This window comes from Uloborus diversus, unplaced genomic scaffold (genome assembly GCF_026930045.1).
Source record: "Uloborus diversus isolate 005 unplaced genomic scaffold, Udiv.v.3.1 scaffold_12, whole genome shotgun sequence".
In the NCBI taxonomy this organism is placed as follows: domain Eukaryota; kingdom Metazoa; phylum Arthropoda; class Arachnida; order Araneae; family Uloboridae; genus Uloborus; species Uloborus diversus.
This window is the reverse complement of record NW_026557876.1, coordinates 834,316-860,427: the sequence shown is the minus strand read 5'-3', so window position 1 is coordinate 860,427 and position 26,112 is coordinate 834,316. Positions and strand designations below refer to the sequence as shown.

General features: G+C 35.9%; 1 protein-coding gene across 1 annotated transcript; it reads right to left on the bottom strand.

The window, feature by feature from the left end:
* Positions 1–484: 484 nt before the first annotated feature.
* LOC129232386 (ankyrin repeat and protein kinase domain-containing protein 1-like) lies at positions 485–25,611 on the bottom strand. Its single transcript, XM_054866535.1, has 6 exons — positions 25,553–25,611; positions 15,094–15,162; positions 14,957–15,016; positions 9,399–9,512; positions 6,775–6,854; positions 485–1,852 (listed from the first exon to the last, which is right to left on the bottom strand). Exons 1-6 carry the CDS (start codon positions 25,559–25,561, stop codon positions 820–822), a joined length of 1,365 nt encoding a protein of 454 aa, XP_054722510.1. The 5' UTR covers positions 25,562–25,611; the 3' UTR covers positions 485–819.
* Positions 25,612–26,112: the final 501 nt, after the last annotated feature.

Here is a 26,112-nt window from a genome sequence, read left to right as displayed (position 1 = left end):
ATTCTTAGCAGCTCCGAAACAGTTTCCTTTTCGGCTAAATGGATGCATGCTTTTCAACACATTGTTTACATACATTAGTAAGATAACTAATGCATTAAATTATAAGCTTTTTTTTTGTCATATCAGGCACTGCCCAATAATAAACAGACTTCGGTTGCAAAAGCTGCAAGTACAAATACCCAAAATTTTTAGTAGTAATTTTAAATCTGTACCTCAGAGCAAGACCGACGTAAGTCCAAAAAATGCGATTTTCAATTTTTTTGGTGAATTGCACGCAGAAGCATATTCTGGGGAAGATTTCAACACTTGGGGATCTGGCGATCTTTCTGCATTGGCGTCCATTTTTTGGCTCCAGTGCCAGAGGTATTTTACCGAAATAAAAATATTTACCCCAAAAAATGAGACGGCCGAGACAGATTCCCAATTATCGAAATATTCCCCGATGACGCATCGAGCCATGTGAACGTCATTCTCAGTTTTTTTTAGCAGGGTCAACATTTTCGGCTCACTCTACTTCTTTCGTGCCAATAGGGTACAATAAAAGAGATTTTATCAATGGCTTGAATATTCCTTTTATTACGTGATTGATACACACAAAGCATTTTGCACACGATAGACAAAGCCATTTGAAAGGTGTCTCAGAATAATTCTTGACAAGACAAACGAGTTCGTTCACGGAAACAACAGCAGATAAAGTTCAGTCAACTATCTCGGGCACTTTCTACATTCATAAACAATAGGTTCATTCAGTTCGAGCAAAGTCCTGTGATCTCTATTTTCCCATTCCCATCGCGAGGCACCCGAACGGAATCTCGGGGACTAGAGCTCCGCGGCCCGGGCGAAGTGCCTCAGGTCGTCGTCCGCCAGGCACGCGAGGAGGACGTCGGTGCAGGTGGGGGGCAGCGGCGGGCAAAGGAGGGGGAAGCAGCGCAGGAAGCGGTCCTCCAGGGCCCTCCTCTCCCGGACCTCCCCCAGCCGGACGAGGAGGAGGTCGCCGAAGAGCGGGAAGTCCCGCGCCAGGAGGTCCCGGTCCGAGAGCCGCCGGATCGCCTCGTCGGAGAGGCACCGGGCGAGGCGGGAGGGGGGTCGGCGGGCGAGGTCGCGGAGGGAGAGGCGGGACCCCTCCACCCGAGCCTCCCTCATCTCGGCCTCGCACTCGGAGAGAAGTCGGACGCCGCGCTCCTCGCCATCCTTCGAGAGCCGCATCTCCTCCCAATGTATCTCGCTGTCCCTCCACGCGTAGGTCGCCAGGAGCACTCTCGCCACACCGTCGTATCGTTCCGTTAAGGCTAAATACAGGGGACAATGTCCATCTCTATCTTTAAGCTTCAAACGCGCACCCCTCGACAGCAAAGATTGAACAATCCGCGGGAGACCTGCTCTCGCAGCGTAGTGCAGGGGGGTGCGGCCCCGACGGTCCGGCCCGTCGCATTCGGGGGCGGCCTCCAGCAGTACCTCCGCCGCGGCCTCCTTCCCCCAGGACAAGGCAACATGGAGGGGCGTCCATCCATCTCTGTCTTTCGCACTTCCGTCTGCTCCCCCCGCGAGCAGCATACGGATGACATTCACGCACCCACTCCCGGCAGCGTGATGCAGAGGGGTGCGACTGTAGTTATCCACGAGATCCGTGATGCAGTCCGCATTCACCAGCAGCTCTGCCGCGGCCTCCTTCTCATACAACAGGGCCAGGTGGAGGGGCGTCCCTCCATACACATCCCTCGCCCTCGTGTCCATTGCTCCGTCCAGCAACGCTCTAATCCTCTCCGTGTCTCCGCACCTTGCCGCACGATGCAACGCGGTCCGCCCGTTGTCGTCCGTCTCCGACGCAGCTCCGTCCTCCGGATGGCGTCTCCTGGAAGAGAGAGAGAGAGAGATTCACGTTCCGTTCAAACTGAAAGCGGGAGGAATTTCGATCACTTTCCCACTTCTGATCCCATGAAATCTTTTTGAATGAAATCTGGACTAGAAAACCTCCAAAGTGAAAGATAACTGTCAAATCTAAGCATATTTAGCTTGATGCAGGTACGGGACATTTGGATTGATTCAATGTCCGAAATTCTTACTCCATCATGAATTTGACTGGATTGGAGTTTGAGAGACAGCACTCGATTTCCACCAAACTAGATTTATTACTAGTGGTACCCGCACGGCTTTGCCCGTAATAGAAAAATTGAAAGGTCCTTTGGTTCGCCTGTATATTTACAAACAATGTATGGTGAATTTTCTCGCCAATTGGCTCGTGCCCGTGTTACGGTTCCACGTTATGATCATTTCGCATCTCGCCCATTGGCTTGTGCCCATGTGACGGTTCCACGTTATGATAATTTCACGTCCATCTTCTGATAATTTTGTTCTTAAAATTGGAATAAAAAAAGAATCACATCGAATTTTCGAAATATCGCTTCGAGGTGCACACCCCCATGCTGCAAACTAATTTTGTGTCAAATTTTATGAAAATCGGCCGAACGGTTTAGGCGCTATGCGCGTCACAGACATCCTACAGACATCCAGACATCCTCCGGACAGAGAGACTTTCAGCTTTATTATTAGTAAAGATGAGCATATTGAAAACATCGTTACAGTTTACACGTGCTTGAGTGGGAAAGTGAAGCAAAAGTCCCTGACCGCCACAACAGCTTTACACATTGGACAACACTCTGTGGCCACACCAAGAGCAATGGGGGTAAAAAATGAAAACAAGGTTCATTTGCATAAACATCAATGATTTAACAACGTCGGTCATTAAACATGAACACAAAACATGGAGAATATTCTATTTAAATTACCTACTTTCAGTTTCAACAACAACATTGATTTATAAGTTGAAACTAGGGTTGTTTATACGCAGAAATATTTTACGTTTAAAGTTTGTGCCCTACGATGTGATCTGGGGCTCCTCTCTTTTAGTGTTTCATTGAATGTGCAGAACGACTCGTACACACCCTACATGAAAATAGAAAGGTTTCTAAAATTACATTTAAATGCATTTAATTTGTTTTTGAGGAAATGAGTTGTGAAAAAGCTCAATTCCTTATTCTGAAACAGCATTTCGTAAAAATGAATAAAGATGCAATGTTAATAAAAAGAAATGCAGAGCCAGATATCCGAATCCGGCAGACAATTGATTCAGGCAGACAATTGACTTATATTGATTCTGGGCCTCTGAGCCTATTGGTCTAGCCCCCCCCCCCCAGTAAGATATCAGAGGTCGTTGGCCAAACACTTTCTCCGGGCCCTCTTATAGCCATACGTTGCAATTTTTGCCACTTGCTAAAACAGTTTTCGCCATTTGGGGGCCCCCCCCCGAATGGCCGGGGTTCTAGGTCATGGCCTAGCTGGCCTATTCAGTAAAGAGTGTCCCTGACATTAGGTGGGAAAATCGAATCAACTCTTGACCTCCTAACTTAAAGAAAAGAAATGGAATAGCTACTTTGTTTTAAGATTACTTTTTTTGCAGGCAATTGTTAATATATTACCTACTAAGTTTTCTCATTTTTTTCCCTCAAAACAAATAAAAGATACGGACTTTACCAAGAAAGTTAGGAGGAAGAGATCCTCTAAATAATTTCCTTTAATTCACCAAAAACAGCCTATTGTGTTTTTAAACTTCAATTTCGGAAACATTCCGGAAGAGAGTCCAAAAAAACCTCTTTCTTCGCAATATGTTCAAAAATTGCTTAAAACTACATTTTTTGGAACTTATATTTCGAAAAATTCCGGGGCCAAGTTCCGAAACCTTCCCAAAAATTTGTGATTTTTAAACTTTGATTTTCAAAAAAACTGGAGCAGTCCCGGAACCTTATCTCTTATCGTCAGGTCATCAAAGGTGCCCTAGAATCGCGGTTCAGGAGTTTAAATTCGGAAAATTTCCGGGAGCGAGCCTCCGAACCCTCAACCTTTTTGAATTACCGAAGATGATCTAAAATTGCGTTTCGGGAACTTTAATATCAAAACCGTTTTCCGGAAGTCTCATCTTTGAACAACTTCTCCTTACATCTTACATAAAATCCTCTAAACGCATTCGTGGACCACTTTGGATGAAGTTAGGGGAAGGGATGAGGGGGTTTGGAACTTTTCCTCAGAAATCGAAGTTGCAAAAAGGCAATTTAAGAATGGCTTACAATCGCAATTTTAAAACTTCAATTTCGCAAAATTTAGAAAGAAGGCCAACAAAATCGAAAAATTGTGCTTCAAATATACAGTAATACGATTTTTAGTAGGGGACCTTAAAATCAGATTTGCTGGGGATCAGAAAATTTGAAGGTACACAACTAACCAGTGGCATGGCTAACCGATGGTTTTTTAAAATTGGGCGGGGGGATTCGGCGGGCATTTAATTTTTCACTTTATATACATACTAGCTGTACCTTCACGGCGATACCCGTGCAAAGAATTTAAAGCTTAAACTAATGCTCCATAACATTAAACTATGTCAACAGTTGCTCCGAAGCATAAAATAATCCCCCAATTGTGTTATTTAACTTCACTAGAAAGTCGCCCGTCATGGTATGGGGGTTGGTAATTTGCTTCCATGTACATTTGAAAGCAGCGACTGCCTGTTTGGGGATATTTTGGTAGTTTTAAGTTTTAACCCAAACTCCAGTTGATGGACCCTTAACTCTGGTAGATAACAAATAACGATGATAGATAATGATGCAGTGGCTAATAAACATTTTTTTTTGTTTTTGTTTTACAAAATGATGTTTTCGTGTTTCACTTTAAAAAATGTAGCACTTCAGCGACTATTCGTTTTCAACAGGGAACATATTAAAAGCCTGGATATTCACCGTGGGGTGCAAAAATGTCAGTTTATGATTTGACTTATAAGAAAACCCTTAAAATATTCAAATGGAAAGCAAAAATGAAATTGACGCAAGAATGGCATCGACAGGGAGAGGAGATGAAGCACTCAGGGATGGTAAAAAAACCGGTTTTTTTTCCAAAAAAAACCGTTTTTTTTTTGGTTTTAACACTATTTGCGAGAAAAACAATTAATTTTCAGAAGGTAATTAAGGTTCCATGTAACTTACAGTTATTTAGTAGTCACATTATACCTAATTTCTTGATTAATTAAAGAGATAAGAACAAAATCTTGTAACTAAATTAAATAATTAAAATAGCTTTCTGCGGGGAAATGATGATTGAAATGTTTGACTTGATTAACATATTAGTATGCATGTATATATAGACCCTTTATGATACTTCAAGAAGTGGTTGTGATGCGGGTTAAGATAAAATATAATGAAGATCCAAGAAAAAAACTTCATAAAACCAACATAATATGAATAATTATCGAATAAAGGTAAAAGTTATATTTTTAAGCATCATCTTTTCAAAAGAACAATTTTCCTATTTTTTCTTTCTGATCTTACATAACGCTGATTTTTATATACACAGTGTCGCAAATATTGAAGTAAAGCAAAATGTACAACAGTACATGATAGAACAGTCAAAAAATCGATTGTTGTTGTACTGACAAAGTTTAAAAAAAAAAGTGCTGCCCTATATTCGACTCCTTTCTTGTTTTGGAAAGACTCGGGAAAAGATATCGACTATCGCTGAAACAAAGAACCGAATCAAAAATACAAAAATTGGTGTAACATGGCTTAAATGACAGCTTATTAACTGGCATACATGTTGCATCCAGCATTGAAGTTTAAAAAATATTAAATGCAAACTCTTTAGAACAAATAAATGTGTAGCAAATTCTATTTCAAGAAAATTTGTTTTGCCAAAAACATTATATCTTCTGCAACAGTGACTGAGTGGTGAAAAAGCCAGGAAAAAGAATTTGAAAAATGCAATGCAACCGTTTTTAAAAGTCTTCAACATTACTAAAACCAGCTTCAGAAGAGTGCAGTGCATATATTTTCGTCATTTAGATATCATTCATAACTCAAAAATTGATTAGGCTCTGGAAAAGCTTCAAAACTTGCTTTTTGTTCAAAGTACTAAATAACATAAAAATAATAATTTATAACGTAAAAGTTGCTATGTATTTATGCATATGTTATTGTGGTGTAAAGTTGATTTTATGTAATTGTAAAAAGATTTATACACATATATCTGAAATGAGTTGAATACATTACATATACAGGGTGTCCAAAAAGTCCTCGATACATAACAATGGTATTTTAGGTTAAATGTGTCAAGGACTTTTCGGACACCCTGTATATTTATTTATAAATGTATTTTTACAGTTTTTGTTTGTAACTGATTAAAAATATTTTGCTTTAAACCAAAGAACCGTTGTTTTCTCCAACAGTCTTTAGAAAAAATTCATTTAGTTGATTGTCTTGAACAAAAAGACAAGCTTTGAAGCTTTTTCCAATCCTAATTTGTTTCTTATTCAATATGTGTGAGGAAATCAATGTAAACTTGTAAAATGGATTTTTTTTTTTTTTTGGCCTTTAAAAAAAAAACATTTTTTTAAAAAACCGCATGGTTTTTTTTTAAAAAACCAATTGGTTTAAACCACGGTTTAAACCAAACAACCCTGGAAGCACTAAATAACAATTTGGATTGAGGAAAGCCTTGGAAATTTCAAAACCATCTGATAATTAAACTAATTAATCCATTAGAATGTGACACATTATTTGACAAAAAATTCTATTTTTCTATTTCCCCCCAAATTTCCCCCGAATTTTTTTTCCTTACCAACACTTTAAATTTTCCATAATTTTTACATCTCCAAATGTGACACAATAGGGAAGACTTCCCTTCCCGTTCTGAATGAACGACAGCACAATGTCACTTCATCCACGGACAACTTACTTGGGAGGTTTTCCTTCGCCATCTTGGGATTGACGCTTGGACGTCGATGGCAGCTCCCCATCTGCTCCTCGGCCACTCCGCTGGAACAGAGAGAACACAGGGCTCTTAGGATGGACAGCGGAATCGCGACTCGCTGACAGAGAAAACAACACTTCCAAAAGACAGTGGGAAAAGGACGGTTCCTTTTCCTGCGACAATTTTACAGAAAAAAAGTCAAAGGCTGTTTTCTTTTTTTTTTCTGGGAGGTTTTCATTGAAATGGGCCTATTTTGATGGATGTTCACTTTATGATGATACTAAATGGCTTCTCAAGTAATGACTCCCTTAGGAACCAGGAGATGAAATAGACTTTCTCTCTGTCTTGGTGGTGGCTCCAGAAGGGGGGCATGGCCCCCTACGAGAGCCGAGGAAGATTTTCAAAAGATTTCCATTGTGATTCTTTGCAAGTATCCCTTTTACCGCTATTTTCTTGATTCAAGAAATGAAGGACAAAGATCGAGTGTCGATGTATTTTAGCCTACGTTTTATCGACGGAATCATGACAAAATTTAGACACACGGCAGTGTGCGAGCAGAGTTCGGAAATCAGGCAACGCATCTGCCAGGGTGTGTTTTACCTTGCGTGGATCATTTCGAGCTTTGAGATCAATAATCCTAAATGTTATGAATTCACCCCTTATAGTTATAACGCAATTAAGATCTGAAAAGTATACTTTTTATGCTGACTGACTGACTCATGGCGCAATTTTGAAATGTTTCCTCAAATAAATCGAAACAAAACTGTTTGTCAAACGTTGCAAAAACAAGGATGCTAATGTTTAAAATTAAATGTGTAATTTTCTAACAGAACGGAGTTTGTAGCAATAGTTAAAGTTTCATTAAAGTGAAAAATGATCCATCAAGTAATTTAATTCGCAAATCTAAAGCTTGAATTCGCCACCTTGAGATGATTATAAGACAAATAGTTGAAACATTGAGTTCACTATTTTTTTTCAATTGTCCCTAAATTTGTGGACTAGAAAAAAAATAATAAATAAAAAAATAAAGACTGTTAAGTGAAAATAAAGACTATAGCTTTTGATTAGCTTTCAAAAAACAAATGATCCCAACAAAACAGACATGTGAACAATTTTTTACTTTCCTTCATAATGGATTAAAGACGTGGCAAATTGCTTTATAGTTGGAGTACACAAAGGTTTTCAAAATAGTTTATTGACGATTAAAACTCGCCGGAAGTTTAAGATCCGGTATCAAAGAAAGTTAAAAATTGTTTTCAAAATGACTCGACGAAAGTAGAACAATCTGGCATTCCTCGAAGAACTGCTGTGGAACTCGATACCCCTTAATTCTTTTATCGGTGACACCCTCTACACAGAACCTCACTTTGACTGATCTTGGCTCATTTTTTCATTTTTATAACCTGTTAGTTTGAGCTGTCTGTGTATCTGCGTATCTGTCTGTGGCACTCTAGCGCCTTAACAGATTTACTGAGTTTGAAAAAAAAAAAGTGTTCGAAAGGAGAGAGTTGATTGAGCGTTCTTAGCTAGGTTACTTCTTCGGATGACATTAATTAACGAAGATATTGATTAAAAACGTTTTTTTTTTTTTTTTTTTTTTTTTTTGCACTTGATAGAATGTGTTTGCAACTTCCAGGTAGTATAGAATTCCAATTATACCATTGTTATAATTTGTGTATTTCATATAGGTTGTTAAAAAGACGCTTCCCAAAATATTAACTAAAACAACTGACTTGAACTTTCACTACTTTTTACGGTGGAAGTGAAGCTCGGCATTTTCGTACATTTTGTGTTTTTAATGGGATTACAATTTACAAGTTGAAAAATGATTTAAAAGCATCTTCAGTGTGTCGGTCAATAGAGATTCCATTTTGCCAATAAAATCATATGAAATTAAGAACAGTTTAATTTTGTGTGATGAAACGATGTCTGGAACTCAACTGATTTATTCTATTACACACGGATACGTACCTTTGAACCTTATTACTCACGTGACGGAAGGGAGTTAGACAAAAACAAATAACTATGTATCAAGTTTTGGTTTATTGTTTGCATCATCCCAATACCAAAGTTGAGAACTTCGAACATGACTTTTGTCCACCCAGCCAGCACTAATCGAAGCACTGTGAGTTGTTAGCGTCCTCGAGAGAACAATGGACAGTTTGTTGTCGGAAGAGAACCAGAAGCCCTTTCGAATCTTTCGAATCTGTACTGCGTGTGGATTGTAAATAGTAGTTCCCTTAGCTCTTAACCAAAAAATTAAAACTGAACCACCCCAAACGCGTTGATTAGTCTCGACAGAATCTGAGAATCGGAAGGAATTCGAGGGGGCCTGCCAACAGAGGAGGAGAAGGAAGAAAAGAGAAGAAGAAAGGAAATGGGGTGAAGTTAAAAAAAAAAAAACTTAATGAGAGGAGCAGACACTGCGCAAGTTAGCATAAGAGCTGTTTACCAATAAAGGGCAGGTATCACAAAGACAAAAAACTTCCTCCAGAAACTCATGATCACTGTTCACATTTCGCAAACTAAGCCTTTCTAAACTGGACTTCTGTCATGAATCACAAGTTGTATTGGACGACAAAAAGATATTCACAAATCACAATCAGTACCTGCAGTTCCTTGCCAGTCTCCGCTTTTAGGAGGCCTGCATTCGTGGCCTGGGATCGTAATTTTGCCCCCGATTCCTTGCATCTCGTGCTGCAATTTTCAAGGTCACGCTGGGCCTGAAAGAGATTTGTAAAGAATCAGAACGAAATATGGAACACACAGCAGAATTCATGGCTGCACCCCCATCACTGCTATCAATCAAAGAAAGTTAAACACTTAAGTTGCGTTCTTTGAAAGTATATAAAATAGTTACGTTTAATCCAACTCCCGAACAGGGTTGAATTAAAACAATATTTAACTTATGAAAATTTATGAATGGCATCAATATCATGGGTCGATACAGATACAAATTGGGTTTGTTTTGCGGCCCCTTCACAAAATTTCATACTTCAAAACGAGAGCCGAATTTAGCTCTATGCCACCCCAAGAGATTTTAATTATTTTTTTATTTATCTTTTGAAAAATGGCTTACAAGTTTAATTAAAATATCAAGTTCAAAAATTATTAGCAAACACATTTCCACATCAACATTTGGAAATGAATAACACAACATTAAAAAAAAAGTAACAAACTAGTATGAATCCGTATCTTTGAGTGCTATGTGAGATGCTTAGATATTGCAGGAGAGCAAAAAAAAAATTATTTAATGCTACGTACTTGGCTGTTTGTATTTTTCAATTTTAGAATTTCTTAAAATTTACCTTACATTTTTAAAAATATATATAGAAAGAAAAATCCATTCTTTGAAGAAAATTATAAATTTTAGACCTGGTGTCAGATACCTAAATGTTTTTTAATTTAAATAAATGTTTTCTTTTGGTAAAAGTACATTTCGAGTTTCTAAAGAAAATTTTCTTCTGATTCGGACAATTGTACAAGTGCCGGTTCACACTTTCGGATGCAAGTCGGCAACAACCGTCGTTGTTCAAATTATATGAAACTGTTTCCCACAATTGTTTTGACGTAAAAGGGAAAATATAAGAGGGAGTGCGACTCGAATCAAAGTTGCCATAAACCGGCAACTTTGCTATCTACGACGTGTGCCTCTATTCCAAATAACAGATCCATTTATTTAAACTGTATTATCAGTTGAAAATCTTATTTTCTGTCTTTTTTGAGTCGTGTCACTATTTTTCTCAAGCGAGGAAATATTGTTTTGGCTCACAACTCAAAGAGAAATTACTTGCAAGAAGGAACTAAACGTTTTTTAAAGTTAAAAAGGGTTTCCATATTTTGTGTTTGTGATCATTTTCATGAGTTGCAACATTTTGAACAAAAAATTGCTTAAATTTCTTTACATAATGGAAATTCATTTCTGCAATCGGATTATGAGTACTTTAAAATATCGGGATAATAAGAAAACTGCTGGATATAAGTCTATTGCCTATTGAGGCTTTAAGATAAGAGAAATTAATTTTTTTCGCACCCCGATATTACGAACAACCCCGATTCAACGCATAAAAGTTTTGGTCCCGATTAATTCATTAAATCAGGGTCCGACTGTACTTCAGAGTCTAAATAGTGTACTCTATTCAATTTCATTACTTGTGGCGGTAACAAAAAATACTTCCAGGGAAAAAGCAACACATCACAATATGCAATGTGGCAAATGTACAATATGATGATATTTTTCGTGGAATAATGATCAGAATTCGGGCAGAACCGGTACAAATAAAATGCTTCGTACCAACAAAAATAAACGACATGCTTTAATGAAAACCTGAAGATCCTGCTGTCTGGTATGAGATACAACAAATATCAGCAATTGTTACTGCTTCCACTCTATTTGATCATACATAATCTCTAAGTTGTAGTGAAAGAAAAAGAGAGTGATATTTAAAGAATAAATAGTTAAGTTTATATAAAATTGCACATTAGGATGGTCACAAAAAATCTATTTCCGAATTTCTTCCGCGGCACCCCCTAAAATGTGCCAATGGACTAGAAAACACGATTTGCAAAGTTTCAGCTCAATCCGATAATATTAACATGTGCCGCAAAGAGGCCAAAGTTGAGAAAAACAGTGATTTTTAGCAAAAAATCGTAGTTTTTCTTCTTTAAAACCAAAACGTTTCATCCTAAAAACTTCGTTCTGGTCTCATTTTATGGGAAATTTTATTCTCTCGTGATGAGAAATCTTATCCATTTCTTAAACAAAATTTATAGAATGGTACTGGACATTTCCCAGGTTAGGTCACGGAAGATACCATCAATAAGGAATTTTCATACAAAGATCTAAAGCATTACAATTTTCAATTACATTTATTTGCTCATTGTCGATTTTAATTTATCCATTAAAAAAGGCTTCGTTTGGAGGTACTTTAAATATTAAATGCAACAAATTGTTGGTTTAAAATAAAATAACTAAGCAGTTTAGAAGAGAAGGCAGAGTTAAAAAATTACAAAAAGAAAAGAAAAAATCTAATATGTTTTATTGCTTACACTTAAATTATACATCATTATGTTATTACTTTTCATTGAGAAGTTAAAGTGGTAATGGCTTCGATATGACAGATTTTGATGAATGTGGAAAAATGTGCCTGCATTCGGACATAGCTTGTAATAGAAACTATCGTTAGTTAGAAATTAGTTTTACACTTGTTTCAGCTGTGACATTGACAACCCTTAAACTGTTTACTATCTTTTTAGCTTTAATATAATATTGGTTTTCACACTATTCATTCATCGAGGTCAGTATTTAAAAACTTTGTATCGATTTCGAATCTCTGTAAAAAATTGTATCTCTTAAAACGTTTGAGAAGAAATGAAAAAATCTACTTCTTTGTCCAGTAAACTAAGCTTCTTTCAGATTGAGTTGTGCTTTTGAATCCCTATCATCACAATCATCTTCATCATCTCCTACTTCGGATTTTAATTTTGCGGCCGTCTTTGTTTCGATCTCTTTTTTCTCCCTAAAGTATCATCAAAAAGGGAAATGCAACCTTCTCCGAGTTCAGGGACCACAAATGATTAATTATTTTAGGTAGTTCTGTGCCTACATCATCTTCATAAATACTCTTGTATTGAACCGAAGATTTTACTAACTGTAGATCTCGGTTGGGGGCCGATGCTGGATCGCAGACAGTAAACCATACTTTTTAATAAATATTGTTGATAAACAACCAAATATCTTCAACGCCTTTTATCTTTAAATCAATTAAGAAAATCTGATCCCTGAGAAGATATATTCTTAAAGAGTATATGAGGCAGTGAGAAGCAAAGGAATGTAATTGACAAAATTAAAATTTTCGAGATAATCATTACAAATAATAGAGGAACGTCTCCTCTGCTTAGGGGCAAGAGTAGTAACTCTGTAGCATGACTTAGAAAAAAAGTTCAACGAAAGCCTACCTAGGATCTGCACTTTAAACGCATTCTATGAGGAACTTTAAAAAGTCCACTTACATCCCTTTGCTTCTCACTACGTCATATGTGGTAGTGAGGGATTAAGTGGCAAAATTTAAAATTTGGAGATAACCAGTACAAATGGTAGGTGAACCTCGCCTCTGTCTTGGGGAAAGAGATGATACTTGTAGCCCTGGTAGGTCCTACTGTATAGAATGATTTAGAAAAAAAATTCAATTCTGATCTTTAAACGAGTTTTACTCGAAACTTAAAACAGTCCACCTGCGTCTCTTTGCTCCTCACTGCCTCATATGGCCATCCATCTCGTGTGATGAATAACGAAAAGTAACATTGTTTGGCGAAAGACTCCCTAAATAAGTTAAGCAAAGTGGAATGAACTTTTTATAGCCATCCCCAAGCTGCTACTGTTTTTATTTCTCAAAAAGAAAGCTTGAAATTTCACCTGGATTGCTTATTTTGTTTTTAATCTTCTATACTTGATTCGAATTGCCTCTTATCTATACCATTCATCCTCAAATACTTGAAAAATATCTGGTTGAGGACTAGTGGACGTACCTATTTCACAAATCAAAACCGCTTTCAAACTAACTTCTAAGACATGCTAAGTACAAAACCTTTTTCCGTAACAACTGCACTCGGAAAACGCAGGTTTGTACTGCAGAAAGGAGCCATAAAAGGACTGTCATTTTAACGAAAGCCCTAACAAGGCCTCGTCTGAGAACACAGGCCACTTTCCTGGGAATCGTAGTTTTTCCCTTCTCTGGGGGGGTCTAAAACCCTTACCAGACTGGGATTTTTAAGCTAGTTTTTAGCGCTGACCACCGAGGAGGAAAGCAACGTTTCGTCAGCTATTTCATAAGTTTTACATGCAGTTGTTTGTTTTAGCTTTGAGTTTTAAAGACATAACTATATTACAGTGAAATTCTGTTACAACGAACTTCAAATTACCAGAAATTTCCTTCGTTGTAACGAGGTTTTAGTAGCAATGAAATTCAAGCAACGTAATGGAAATTAAAACAGAGCTGAAAATTTCTTTCGTTTGAAACAGATATTTCCTTGTATCGGTATTCGTTGCAACAGGATTTCACTGCATATATTTCTGATAATATTACTGTTTTTGCTCTGATAGCTAAACATTGCAAGGGGGTTACAACCATTAACTAAAAGAAGCAATATTATAATGATTCATTCTTTTTACGCAATTTTGAGGATATTAGCTACGAACTGACTTGAAAAATCCTGAATAATGCTCAATCAATTTTTACAAGAATTTAGATGAAATCAGACTTAAAGAGAATAAAATTCCCTATAAAATGAGACCAGAACTAAGTTTCTAGAATGAATAGTTTTGATTTTACAGATGAAAAACTACGTCTTTTTGCTAAAAATTGCCATTTTCCGCAATTTTAGCCTCTTGGAGGCACGTGTTAATATCATCGAAATGACTGGAAACTTTCCAAATCACATTTTCTAGTCTATTGGCACATTTTAGGGGGGTGCCGCAAAAGATTAGTTGAAAAAAGTTTTTCCCCCATGTACGTTGTGACCAACCCTATTGCACATGCATCATGTCTGTCACACTGATAAATATTTGATATTATGTTACTGTTTACAAATTTCTCAATATTTTTTTCTCTGCTTCACACATCCTAGAGTAACTTTGATTCTTAAAAAAATTTAGACTTGACATCCGTACCAATTAAGAGCAAATGGTAATAACATATGGTCACTCAAAATCTATGTCGCAATTTTGTCATTATCTCTCACAGCAGGATTGAACCCAATTAATTAAAAATATTTGTTCTTGAATCAAAATTTTAGTGTTTTTTGCAACCATGGCCAATATTCCCATCACCCCCTGACAACTTTTTCCCAATCAATTAAAATTTACTACTTGAAAATCAACAAAAAGTTGTCTCATGTTCATGTCTGTCACAAAGGGAGTTTACCTTTTAAAACCCAATTGGAAGCTGGGAAAAAGAGAGCCACCCTTAAGAAAAGACTTTTGGTGAAAGTATGATTAATTATAATACATACTTAATTACTAGCATGAAATAGTTAATACGAGGATCATTCAATAAGTGTCCTTTTAAAGTTTTGTTCAGGAAAAAAATATTTTGCAAATTGCAACTGGGATTTGGAATAAAAATGATCCTTTCTAGATTCATATTTGAGAAAATTTGGAGAGACTTACAACTTTCCTAGGTCTTCCACGTCTACGTTTTCCAGAAGAGGCAGATGAACTACTGCTTGCCTAAAACAAAAACTGTGTAAGACACCAACCTTCAATAGCGAAGAAGCTTTGTTAGATCACATTGCGAAGAAAGGTACCTTTTTTGGTTCCTTGGCTGCAGCCTTAGGTCTTCCTGGTCCCCTTGTAGCCCTAGGCTCATCATTCTCCTGTTGGATGATATACAAACCAATTAATCAAAAGTAATCTGTATTTGAAGACAAAAAAAAAAAAAAAAAAAAGAAAAAAAAACATGATAATGCCAAGTACAGCAGAATACCAATTATCTCGGATTTCACACGTTTTGGCTACGTAGACCAGCTTTCGTCACTGCGCGATACGTCACGGGTGTCGACAAAAGCCATTATTTTGGTTCTCGGAGAGATTCGTAAAAGGCTTGAATGTATTTTTATTGTTTAAAACTTACCCGTGATTTCAAACCTATCCGAAAAAAATAGATTCCCGGTCTCAAAAGACGTAATTATCTGGCGGGCGTATAGAAATCCCCGGTGACTAAACACCCGACAAGTCGGTCACGTGTTTCGCCCATCGGCGGACGTGACGTCGGGCCTCGAGAGTCGAGGATTTTTCTGCTGGTAGCAGTGAAGAAGATAATTTAAAATATTAACTGTGTTTCGAGTCGCTTTGAGAGGCAACAGATGCAAATTTTGATGCCGTCACGTCATTGCATGGGGGTAACGGAGATGGTTTGAATAGAAAGTCAATCGATCCATCGATCTCTCATGATTTGCTTCCCTTCTGCAGACGGTTTGTTTTGATGTGAGCTCTGGTTGATTTGTCCACGCAGGGGACATGGAAGTTGATTAAAGAAATGTAAAATAAAATTCGTTTTGCCTGCTAGAAGTGCAGGAAGAGTTCTAAAACAGTACCCTATGTTTGGAAGGCGGTTTTGTGAAATTAAAATTTAGAAAGAAGCATTGAGAATTAGGCTTAACAGGACCGGAGGATCCGAAGCTGCTCGTCCCGGGTTCCGAGCCGGTCGGTGTGGGGTGAGGCATCTCTCAGACTGCGTGTCCCCTATTAGGGTGAGGTGACCTCTAATAGACTCTACTACTGAATGTTCTCCTGTTTTGCATGGAAACCAGGTGAATAATTTCCTGTGCTGCAAATGGTGAGGAGTCCTCTACTGTGGCAGGGGTGTGCCTGGAATGCAGTGACCATTGACAGAGGACGATCTGTCGTCGACGAGTGGACGTGGGTTTTTTTCAACTCCACAGTACATCCTATTGGTGGATGTGGCCTTCATGTTTTGTGTGTCAAGTAGTGATGTAAAATACCCGAGTATTTATTTTTAGGGGTAAATACATAGGGTATATGTTGGCATAAAATATTATTTTATTTTATTTTTTATTCTCGGTCCACAGCCGATAATTTAAAGAAAATAATTTAAAGTTAAGTGTACCTACTTTAAGCCCAGTCTGGTAAAAGTAGAACTTGTCAACTAGTTGGTGCTAACACTTCAATCGACGATTCCCCCACGCCATAATTAATGGCGACTGTTTACTGAAACCATCGAAGATTGCATGTCTCGATGTGTCGATTCAGAAGAGTTGAGTTGTCACCTGATTGATTCGAACTAATTCCACTTGTTGACCGCACGTGCTATGGAGAGGAGTACGAATATTCCGGCAGTGGAATAAACAAATGAGTGATGGTCGAAGTAGAAGTTAGTGTGGTGACGTCATCGAGGCATGGAATCTCATTGGTTGATATAACATATATATTGTGGCGAGTGGCTGGCAGCAGTCTCTCTTCTCTCAACGATCCCCAGTTGTTGTTTTGATCGTAAAGCCTAGTCCGGCTCACGTGTGGGGGGGTTTTTCCCCGCGATGCTAGCGGGGGTTTTTTGTGGTATGTGATATTAAATCTTCCAAGTCCTGGAATTAGTGAGTCCAGGTGAAGAAACACTTGTGTTGTGTCCGGCCAATTAAAATGCCGGGGAAGTGAGTTCCTACGTGTCTACCTGAGATGTTCACCGATCTACGAATTGTCTAATGTTGCCTTTCCATTACGGACATTCCTGAAGTGTGATCCGGCGGACCTTTTGTGTGACTTCAAGTTGATCCTTCAGACCGGCCAGCGACGACATCGACATTTTGGTGACATTTTTCTTTTATTTACTGGAACCACTTTTGTTATGATATTTTGGGGTTGTATTTTATGGGGATGTTATAAAATTCTAGTCATACTTAATAAATGTATTTTTCTGAAACATGTTTTTTTTGCTTGTCTCCAACTTGACATTACACGGCCAGTTAATGTTGGCTTAGTTTAAATATCTTAACCTTTGGATTTTAAACTTAACTTTAATTATGCCAACAGTATATACCTGGGTAAATACCCAAAATGGGTATTTACCCGGGTATTTATTTCAAAAATTTATATTCAACTAAAATACTTTTCTGTATGTATTCCACTACTATGTATATATAACCAACCATATACAAAACAATAAATTTTTGCCAAAAAAATGTATTTTGATCACATATTTAAAGAATTATTGTGTGAAGAAACTTAGCAATCTAATATGATATTAACATTAAATGTGTTGGATATGCCTACTCAATGTTGATAGTCAAACTTCAGATAGAAAAAGTCATTCTACAAAAAGTAAAAAGCTTAACTTGTTACAAAAAAAAGCAAACATACCATTTAAGTTTTAGAATAGTTCATTCTAAATTCTGACAGTTTTTTTTTAGTGATAAGATTTCATCAAGCATTTAAGTAAAAAAATTATAATACATAAATTTTTATATTTTAATCTTTCATTTTACGATTTATGTTTAAAAAAAAATCCTCACCTTTTGATACCACCCAAACATTTTTCGCAAAATGCGCAATTACTAGGGGATTTACCCTGCTTTTGGATGAATACCCAAAAAAATAATTTACCTTCCCACCCTACATCACTAATTGCGTGCATTAAAAATAGTTTGAATAAATCTTCATCATGAAGTACTGGGGGAGCAAATGCAAATGAGCAAGGCAACAGAAAACAATATTTTGATTTTTTTTTGCTTACTAATGTGAAAACTGTTTCTATATTTGCCACGTTATCAAATAAACAGCAATAATAACAATAAATAGCATCACAGTCTTTTTAAAATTCCTTATTTTATTTTTCCAAACATCCCTCATGCTTCCTTTTTTTTTTTTTCCATTTTGGATATGACTAACCTAGATTGTGATTTTGAAATTCTGAAGTTCATCATAAAATTGCTTATACTTCTCCAATTATGACATTGAAAAGAAAGATTCTTTGTATCACAACATGTTTCTTTCATAATTTCATCAAGTCTTTCAATAAAAAATATTATAAACTGTGTAATACATATGTATGTGTCAGTTTTACCAATTATTTTATATTTATATTTTTAAAAAAAATCCCTTTCACTTTTTGCATTTTTTTGTAAAATACCCAGTTTTTGGGTATTTACCTAGGCCTTGGGTAAATACTCGGGTAAATACCCAAAAAATATTTACCTACCCGCTGGGTATTTACCCGATCCACATCACTAGTGTCAAGTGCTTGTGTGTGGACTCCCAGGGGTATGAACTTTTTTCCATTAGTTTTTCCTGGACAGTACCAACAATGTGGCATTGTGTTCAGGGTTGTTTATTAAGGACGTTTTAGAACTGAAATTTAGAGAAAACGAATAATGTGATATTTCTTGCTGATGTATGTTGGGGGGAAATATTTAATTTGTTTATGGGAATTTGATTTTATAAATGTTGAATGTTTGTTTTTCCTATTTATACTTATACATTTGTTTTGAATAAAATATTATTTAAATTGAAAGTCAGTTTCCATTGCTTCATTTCTCCCGAACCGACCATTCCACACCTTCCACACACACACAAAAATTTAGTACCAAAATAAAGCGTGTTTTTTTTTTTTTTTTTTTTGAGCAATCACGATTGCTCATTGCTTTTACTTGACTGTCCGCAATTCGATTTAGTAAGGAATTCGGTTCTCCCTTACAATGACCTCTATTAAACTCGCTTTAAAAAAAAAAAAAAAAACATGTTTTTCAGAAAAAAGGTAAAATTTGACTTATTTTTAAAGTTTCAAAGAATCATTCAAACACATTTAGAATGCACAAGTATGAATTCACTTAACTGGCAGACAATTTGAATTATTATCAGATTTTATTTAATTTTCCCGAGGTCATTCTCGGAAATAAAGTTTCTCAATACTTTATTTCGTAAACTGTAAAGCTAGCACATATCACACCTAGTACAAAACCACCACATTTGCAAAAACTACTTTTCGAGAAAAATCAATTGAAATGTGATTGAAGCTCCTTAGCTTCAATTCTTATAGTAACACACTGACACATCTCAAAAATAAGGCCAAAAGTTTTGCACTAGGCAAATGCACCTGGCTATATATATAATTCAAAATCGACATTTTTTGACTTGTGGCGGTGTCGTATTAGGTGTGTGATATACTGTTACGTAAAATTTCATTTCAAAAAAATTAAGAAACTAAAAAACACATACACAGTGTATCATTTTCTTTCGAATCATAACGAGAGCTGGCCAAGTGTCATAACAGTTGCAGGAGGACAGACATAAAATCAATTCTCTGATGAAAGTTAAATCCTATTAAGCTTAAAAGGACACATATGTCAGAAATGTTGAAGCCTAACTATAGTCAATGCCTTAAAATGTGTTCAAAGCAACACCAGTTCTATTTCTGATGCTACAGCATAGTAGAAAAATTAACAATTTACGTTTGGAAAAAAAATGCATTATTCTCCTATCCTTAAGAGTAAACCTTGACTTGTGATAATTCTTGAGCACTTTTATTGAATTAACAACTGAAGACATTTGGCAAGTTGAACTAGGGCAACTTGCTTTTTACTACAGAGCTTTCTTTTTTTTTTTAAGTTCACCAAAAGGTCTTAATGTCCTTTCGGCTTACATAAATGCAAATTCAGTTATAATAATCTTCCAAAAGAAAAACTTTCAGACCTGGTTAATTTTGTTTTGTGATTTCACCCAGTCCTAAGTTCACTAACCTTTTAGATAGAGAATAATATTGTATCATGAATTTTATTTTGTTGTTATAAAAGTAATTTCTCTTTCTTCCCAAAAATATCTTTTGATAATATTTATTTTTAATGTTCGTATAATTCCTTTTTTACTGCAATAAGTAATTTTACAATAATGATTGATCCATTTATGAGTTGAATGAAAAATGAGTACAAATGCTTTATGAAAAAGCAAAAAAAATAAAAATAATAAACAAATAAAAAAAAAATGTGGTTAAGAAAATGTTGCAAATAGCTTTTTCAAGACCAGTCGTCAATGTATGAAGGAAAAAAAAAAACCTCAACCCACACAACAAAACAATTCTTTAATCGAAACTGTATGTGACACTTTTTTTCTCATTTAATTCAAATCATTTCAAACTGCACATGAGACTCACTGTTGGGAGAACTTCAAAACTTTTTAGCCTACTTTCCCAGTAAAAGTCAGAAAAAGAAGAAAAAAGCATGAAAGAAGGCTTAATGCATCTTAAAAATATCGCAAAAAACAAAAAAATTGTCAAAAATAAATAAAATAATTAAATAAATATTGAAAAATTAAAAATTGGAAAATAGGGTATTGAAATGGGGAAAAATGTCTGTCGGTCCGTCTTTCTGTCTGTCCCCCCCCCCCCCCCCCCAATAACTTTTGAGTGAATAGTCCAATTCGAACAAACTTTTTTTTATTCGAAAGATCTCGGCGAGGACACCTCATTCCCATATTTCACTTTTTGATTTGAACTATTTTTTGTTCAATTTTGAACAGTTCAAAAAAACTTAACATTAGCGCCTACGGGGAAATTCATGGCAATTCCGAACTGTGAGGCGAACTCGCTTCAAACAAACTTTGTAGGAAAAAGCTTTTGATAAAAAACTTGTATGTAAAATATATTTTTGATTTGAACAATTTTCCGTTCAATTTTGAACAGTTCAAATCCCTTAACATTAGCGCCTACGGGGAAACTGAAAGTCAATGTAGATTCCGTACTTGAAGGCGGATTTATTTCAAACAAATTTTGTTGGAAATAGCTCTTGACGCCAAACTCCAGACTCCGAGAATTTAGAGGCACCTGACTCCGACAATTAATCGGACTCCGACTCCCCGACTTCGTAGCTTTGGCAAAAAATTATACACGGAGGCCAAATGACTGACTCCGATTCTTGGATATTCGTCTTCGACTCCTTTATCTCAAAATGAGATTGACTTCGACTCCGCAGCTATGGTTTTAACTGTGAAATAATTATTGTTGATATGACTTGTTTTTATTTTTACGCTAAAGTTTCAATTTAGGTATTCAGTTTTTGGCGAATAAACTCGAAGTCATTTATGTTTCTACATAAAGATATGCGCAGACGATTGTTTTTTTTTTTTTTTGACAATGAAAAGTATTTCTTTAAGTTGACATTTTATTGTTTTTATTTATTTTGTTAAGTGCATTAATTCATTTAAAAAATTACTTTTGGCAACAGGGGAAAAATAAACGATTTTTTTTTTGATATGATGTATTTATTTTAATAAGCTTATTAATTTTAATTATTATTTTTTCGTTTTGAAAGCTGTTAAAGAATTTTTTTGGGGGGAAAAAAGTGTATTAGCTGCTTTGTTTAAAAGTACTTTTTTTTACGCATCTAATTTTTTTTAGATGTGTGAGGAATACTTTATTCCTAGAAATTAGCAAATATATGTTTGAAACAACTTGCGATTTTAGCTATTTTTGAGAATATTGATCAGGTAGTAGAAAGTAGTATGGATACACGGGAAAGTAGGCTCGTATAGTTCTAGACGGAACTTCTTGTGTAACTGTTGGTATAGTATTGAAAGGAAATTCCAAACACTACCTAGACAACTAACTCATTTCAGTTCCATACATAACTCAAAAGAATGTTATAAAATGTGCAATATTTAGGCGCGGAGAAAGAAAAAAGCTTAATGTTTTTGATGGTTTCTGCATGTAAGTTTTACATGATGTTTTAACGAAAATTCTTTTTTAAATCTTTGTCGATTAAAGAACAATAAATTGATGTTTAAATAGATGCACTAAAATTTTAAGAATTCTTTTTTTAATTCATTTTTTCAATATAATACATTCTGTAACTACATATTGAAAAACAATGGTAGCTTGACAAGTTTTAGAAACAAATTATTGGCCTTTTCCCAAAGTAGTTAGGCGGATGTTTTACGATTACAGGCGGATGTTTTAGATCCTGAAATGGCACCATAGCCAAGAGAAGAAAATCTTCACAAAGCTGTGCCAAAACTTTCAAATATATTTGTATTTTTCCTCCCTTCAGTTCCAAATTGTCACTTATAGCATTTTAGTCATTTATTGCATTATATTTTGAACATTTTCATTTTCACATGCACAAAAATGTTGAAAAATTTGGTTACTATTTTATTAGGGAAAAAACCGTGCGTACAAATTGAAATTTTTAATGAAGAATTCATGTCCCTTGTAACTAGATTAGAATCATCTATAAGTAGCAATAGGTAGGTACTTAATAATATAAGAGTCAATAAGTTACGTATATATTTATACTTGAATGTCCCTCCCCCCCCCCCCCCCCCCATTGAACAACTCTGTCACCCGGAGTACCAGATTACAAAAAAAAAAGTCTCACCAAAAAATATTCCACAGTACAGATGAGAACAGAAAATAAGTGCAACTTTTTTTTTATTGGAGAACAACATTAGACAGTAATAATCAGTAAAAAAAGAGAAGCACAATCAATACAGATGATAGGGATGTTATAGAAAACAAAAGGTTTGCCAGAAAAGTGATAAAAGCTATTTTTAGAAATAATTTTGGCGACAGAAAACGTGAGGAGAATTTTAGCAGGTGCGTGGGACAGGAAGTCGAATGTCCAAATATTTTGCTCGTAGCCCAAACAAGTTTCATAAAACATTACTGATGGATGCATTGGAAAACTGCAAATGAACTGCGAAGATTCAAGAAAAATGACAAATGAAGCCGAAAGTAAAAAAGTTGGAATGAATATACTGTACTGCAAATAGAGAAAAAGGAAATTTGACGTTGATTGAGAGTTAAAAATTTGAAGAAGAATGCAATTACGACAGAAGTACTGAGTACTCTGTAACTACTCGGTACACCGACAATATCGAGTAGTTGTAAAAAATTGAACATTGTTCAAAGCAGATTTTACAATTAATAAAAAAGTGCAAGCATATAATATACTGTAATCATTTACAATTCAAATTTAAAAGTGAAATTCAAATTTTGAAGATTAATGAAAGTTGTTATGCTTTTTTATATTATAAAATGGTTTTTTGAAGCATAAAAATACCTTTTCTTAAAAAATAAAACGACGTCAAAAGCACAAATGTGCAGGAACACTGCAGACACGTGTTTTGGCATTACAAGGAATGTTTTTCAATGCACAAAACGTGAGCTTGTAGATTTAAAGACATCCGACAAAAGTCGGATTTTTTCACATTCATTAGCTCACATTTTATGCACTGAAAAGGATGTTCCTTGTGATGCAGAAAAGCAATCTAGCAATTACCAAAAAAAAGAGGGGAGATTTCCTCACAAGTGCATCAACACAATGTTCCAAACTACTCACCGCTCAAAAGAAGAGTTGTTTATTTTAAGTGAACGAACGGCTCGGTTCATCTTGAGGATTCGTTCTTTTTGACCCGTTCGTTCATTGACGACCCAACCCTGACGCCTGCTATTGCCCAGGAAGTAACAGGCGGAATCAAATAAAATTTAGTTCATTTGTTGCCCCTAACAAGTACAGGTGCTGATTCAATTTTGGTGTCGATAGTTCAAACGGAGGCTGAGCTATAGAATGGTTTTCGTTGTCACTTGTGACTGCTATATCTCAAGAAATAATGAAGGGGCGGTGCAATCAAACGTTCTTTCTTTATCATTGAGAGTGCCATATCACCAGAAGTAATGCTACGTTCTGGATGAAATTTGGAATGAATGTGAACATATATGTAAACAGGTGTGGTTAAATTTGGCACCAATAGCCTCAAGGCTGTGTGGTTTTTTAAATTTTTTTGTGAACAAAAATAGTTTTATTAATGCAGCAATATGAGCGATTAATCATAACAGACTGTCGTCAGCATACATTCGCGTGATTTTCATTGATGGAAAATGACCGGAAAATCTCCGTGCTTTTGAAAATTTTAACTGTTGCAATAATCCTGTATTTAAAAAAATAAAATATATTAATAATTAATAAAAACAAGGCTTTTAAAACAACTTTCAATTTTCACTCTTTGCTTTGCTTTTCAGGGTTCGTACTCTATTTCGATCATGAAAAAATTCCATGACTTTTCAAGGAATTTTTCATGACTTCATAAAAATTTTCATGACCTTGTTACATGAGGTTTATTTAGAGCATTGAAATCCCCCTATTCCTGTGTTTTATCGCCTCAATTAAGATCTAAATTTTCTAAAACTTTCGACAAATTAAGACAAACTCGGATGAGTTCAGCAATGAAGGTTTTATGGGTGATAGAAATAAACTTGCAATGAATTGATTGTTTCATTTTTTCAGCGGGTGGGACAAAATCAAGACCGTGGAAAATCGCTACTACAGAACATAAATTATATGAAGAGTTGAAAATAATGATAAATTCAAAATGAGCGATGTCCAAGCAGTAAAATCACATTGCAAAGAAAATACGTGCGGCTGATACCGAAGTGGATGCAATCAGATTTCAAAATTCAGATTTCTTTTTGGGATCGTTATATTTCCCCGTTTTTAACAGCTTTTATGTGCAAAACTGTTAAATCACTCAAGATTTCTAAGGCTTTTTTAGCTACTGTTACTTTTCCCAAGCCCAGGACATTTTTCCATGACTTTGAATAAATTTCCATGACTTTTCCAGGTCTGACATTTGCTTATTTTTTTTCCCATGGCGGCAGCACAAACCCTGGTTCTATTCAGTCGTTACAATTCGGGGGGCGTCCATGGACCGACAGTAGTTGTTATCATTGCTCTAAGTTTATTTTATGAATGCATGCTTTTCAGTCACCATTTCATGAATGGTCGGCCCCACGTTCGTGACACTCGACGTGCTTTTTGATTCGTGACAGCGAACGAAACATTGTGTCACGAGGATCTGGCACCACCCATTTACAACGTTTGAACTTATTTCACAGAAACGTTTCGGTCGAAGATTTTATGACGCGGATCGTCGAAGTATAGCGCTTCGGGAAACGGATCGAATACAACGTGAAGTGGGAAAGGAATGGGAATTCGAAGTGTTTGCATTCAAACCCAAATTATGAGGAATGATGTCGTTAAAGAAAGTACGACAACCTGAAATTCAGTTTTGAGTGCGAGTCATTTCGACGCACTCAACAAAACTCAGCAGTGGAAACAAAAGTGCGTTTAGAAATTCATCGCCTTATTCGCTCTGCTCCGAGGAAGTTCGTTTGCAAAGCTTTTAGTACACAATGCTGTCGCAAAACATTCATTGAATTTAGTTCCATTTTGGGAGAGTAATAACAAAACACACAGTCTCACTTACCGAGTTCATTTCCACTTCAGTTTTTCTTTTTTTGACCTTCGCAAAAATACTCGATTTCTTTCTTTTTCCTTTTGAGGATATCCTGAAATTAAAATCAAATGAAACATAAATTTAAACATATTTTTCAACAATTCACAAATGAATTCTTCGCAAATCAAACATTTTAATACCGAAGCATTAAAGAAACTTAAGACTTAAAAACAAGGGATTTAAATCATTTATTAACATGAACACCAAAAAATTCCCCCCCCCCAGCCCTGCCTTAATTATTTGTTCTCACTAGTGATGCGACCAGTGCTTTGGAAAAATGCAGAATACCAAACATTTGGCCACGATACTTTCCAAATGGCTTCCTCCTTTTTGTCTAAAAATTCATTTCATTAACAGTTCAACATACATAATTAAAGGTTTGAAAAATGATTTTCAGCACGTTTTTAAAAAAGTATAACCTTCTTTTAAACATTAAAAGTATTTGGCCAAAAAACAACTGAAATGCAGAATATGCAATCCAACTCTAATTTTACATCCCCCAAGCCTGTATTTTCTTTGAACTTTACATT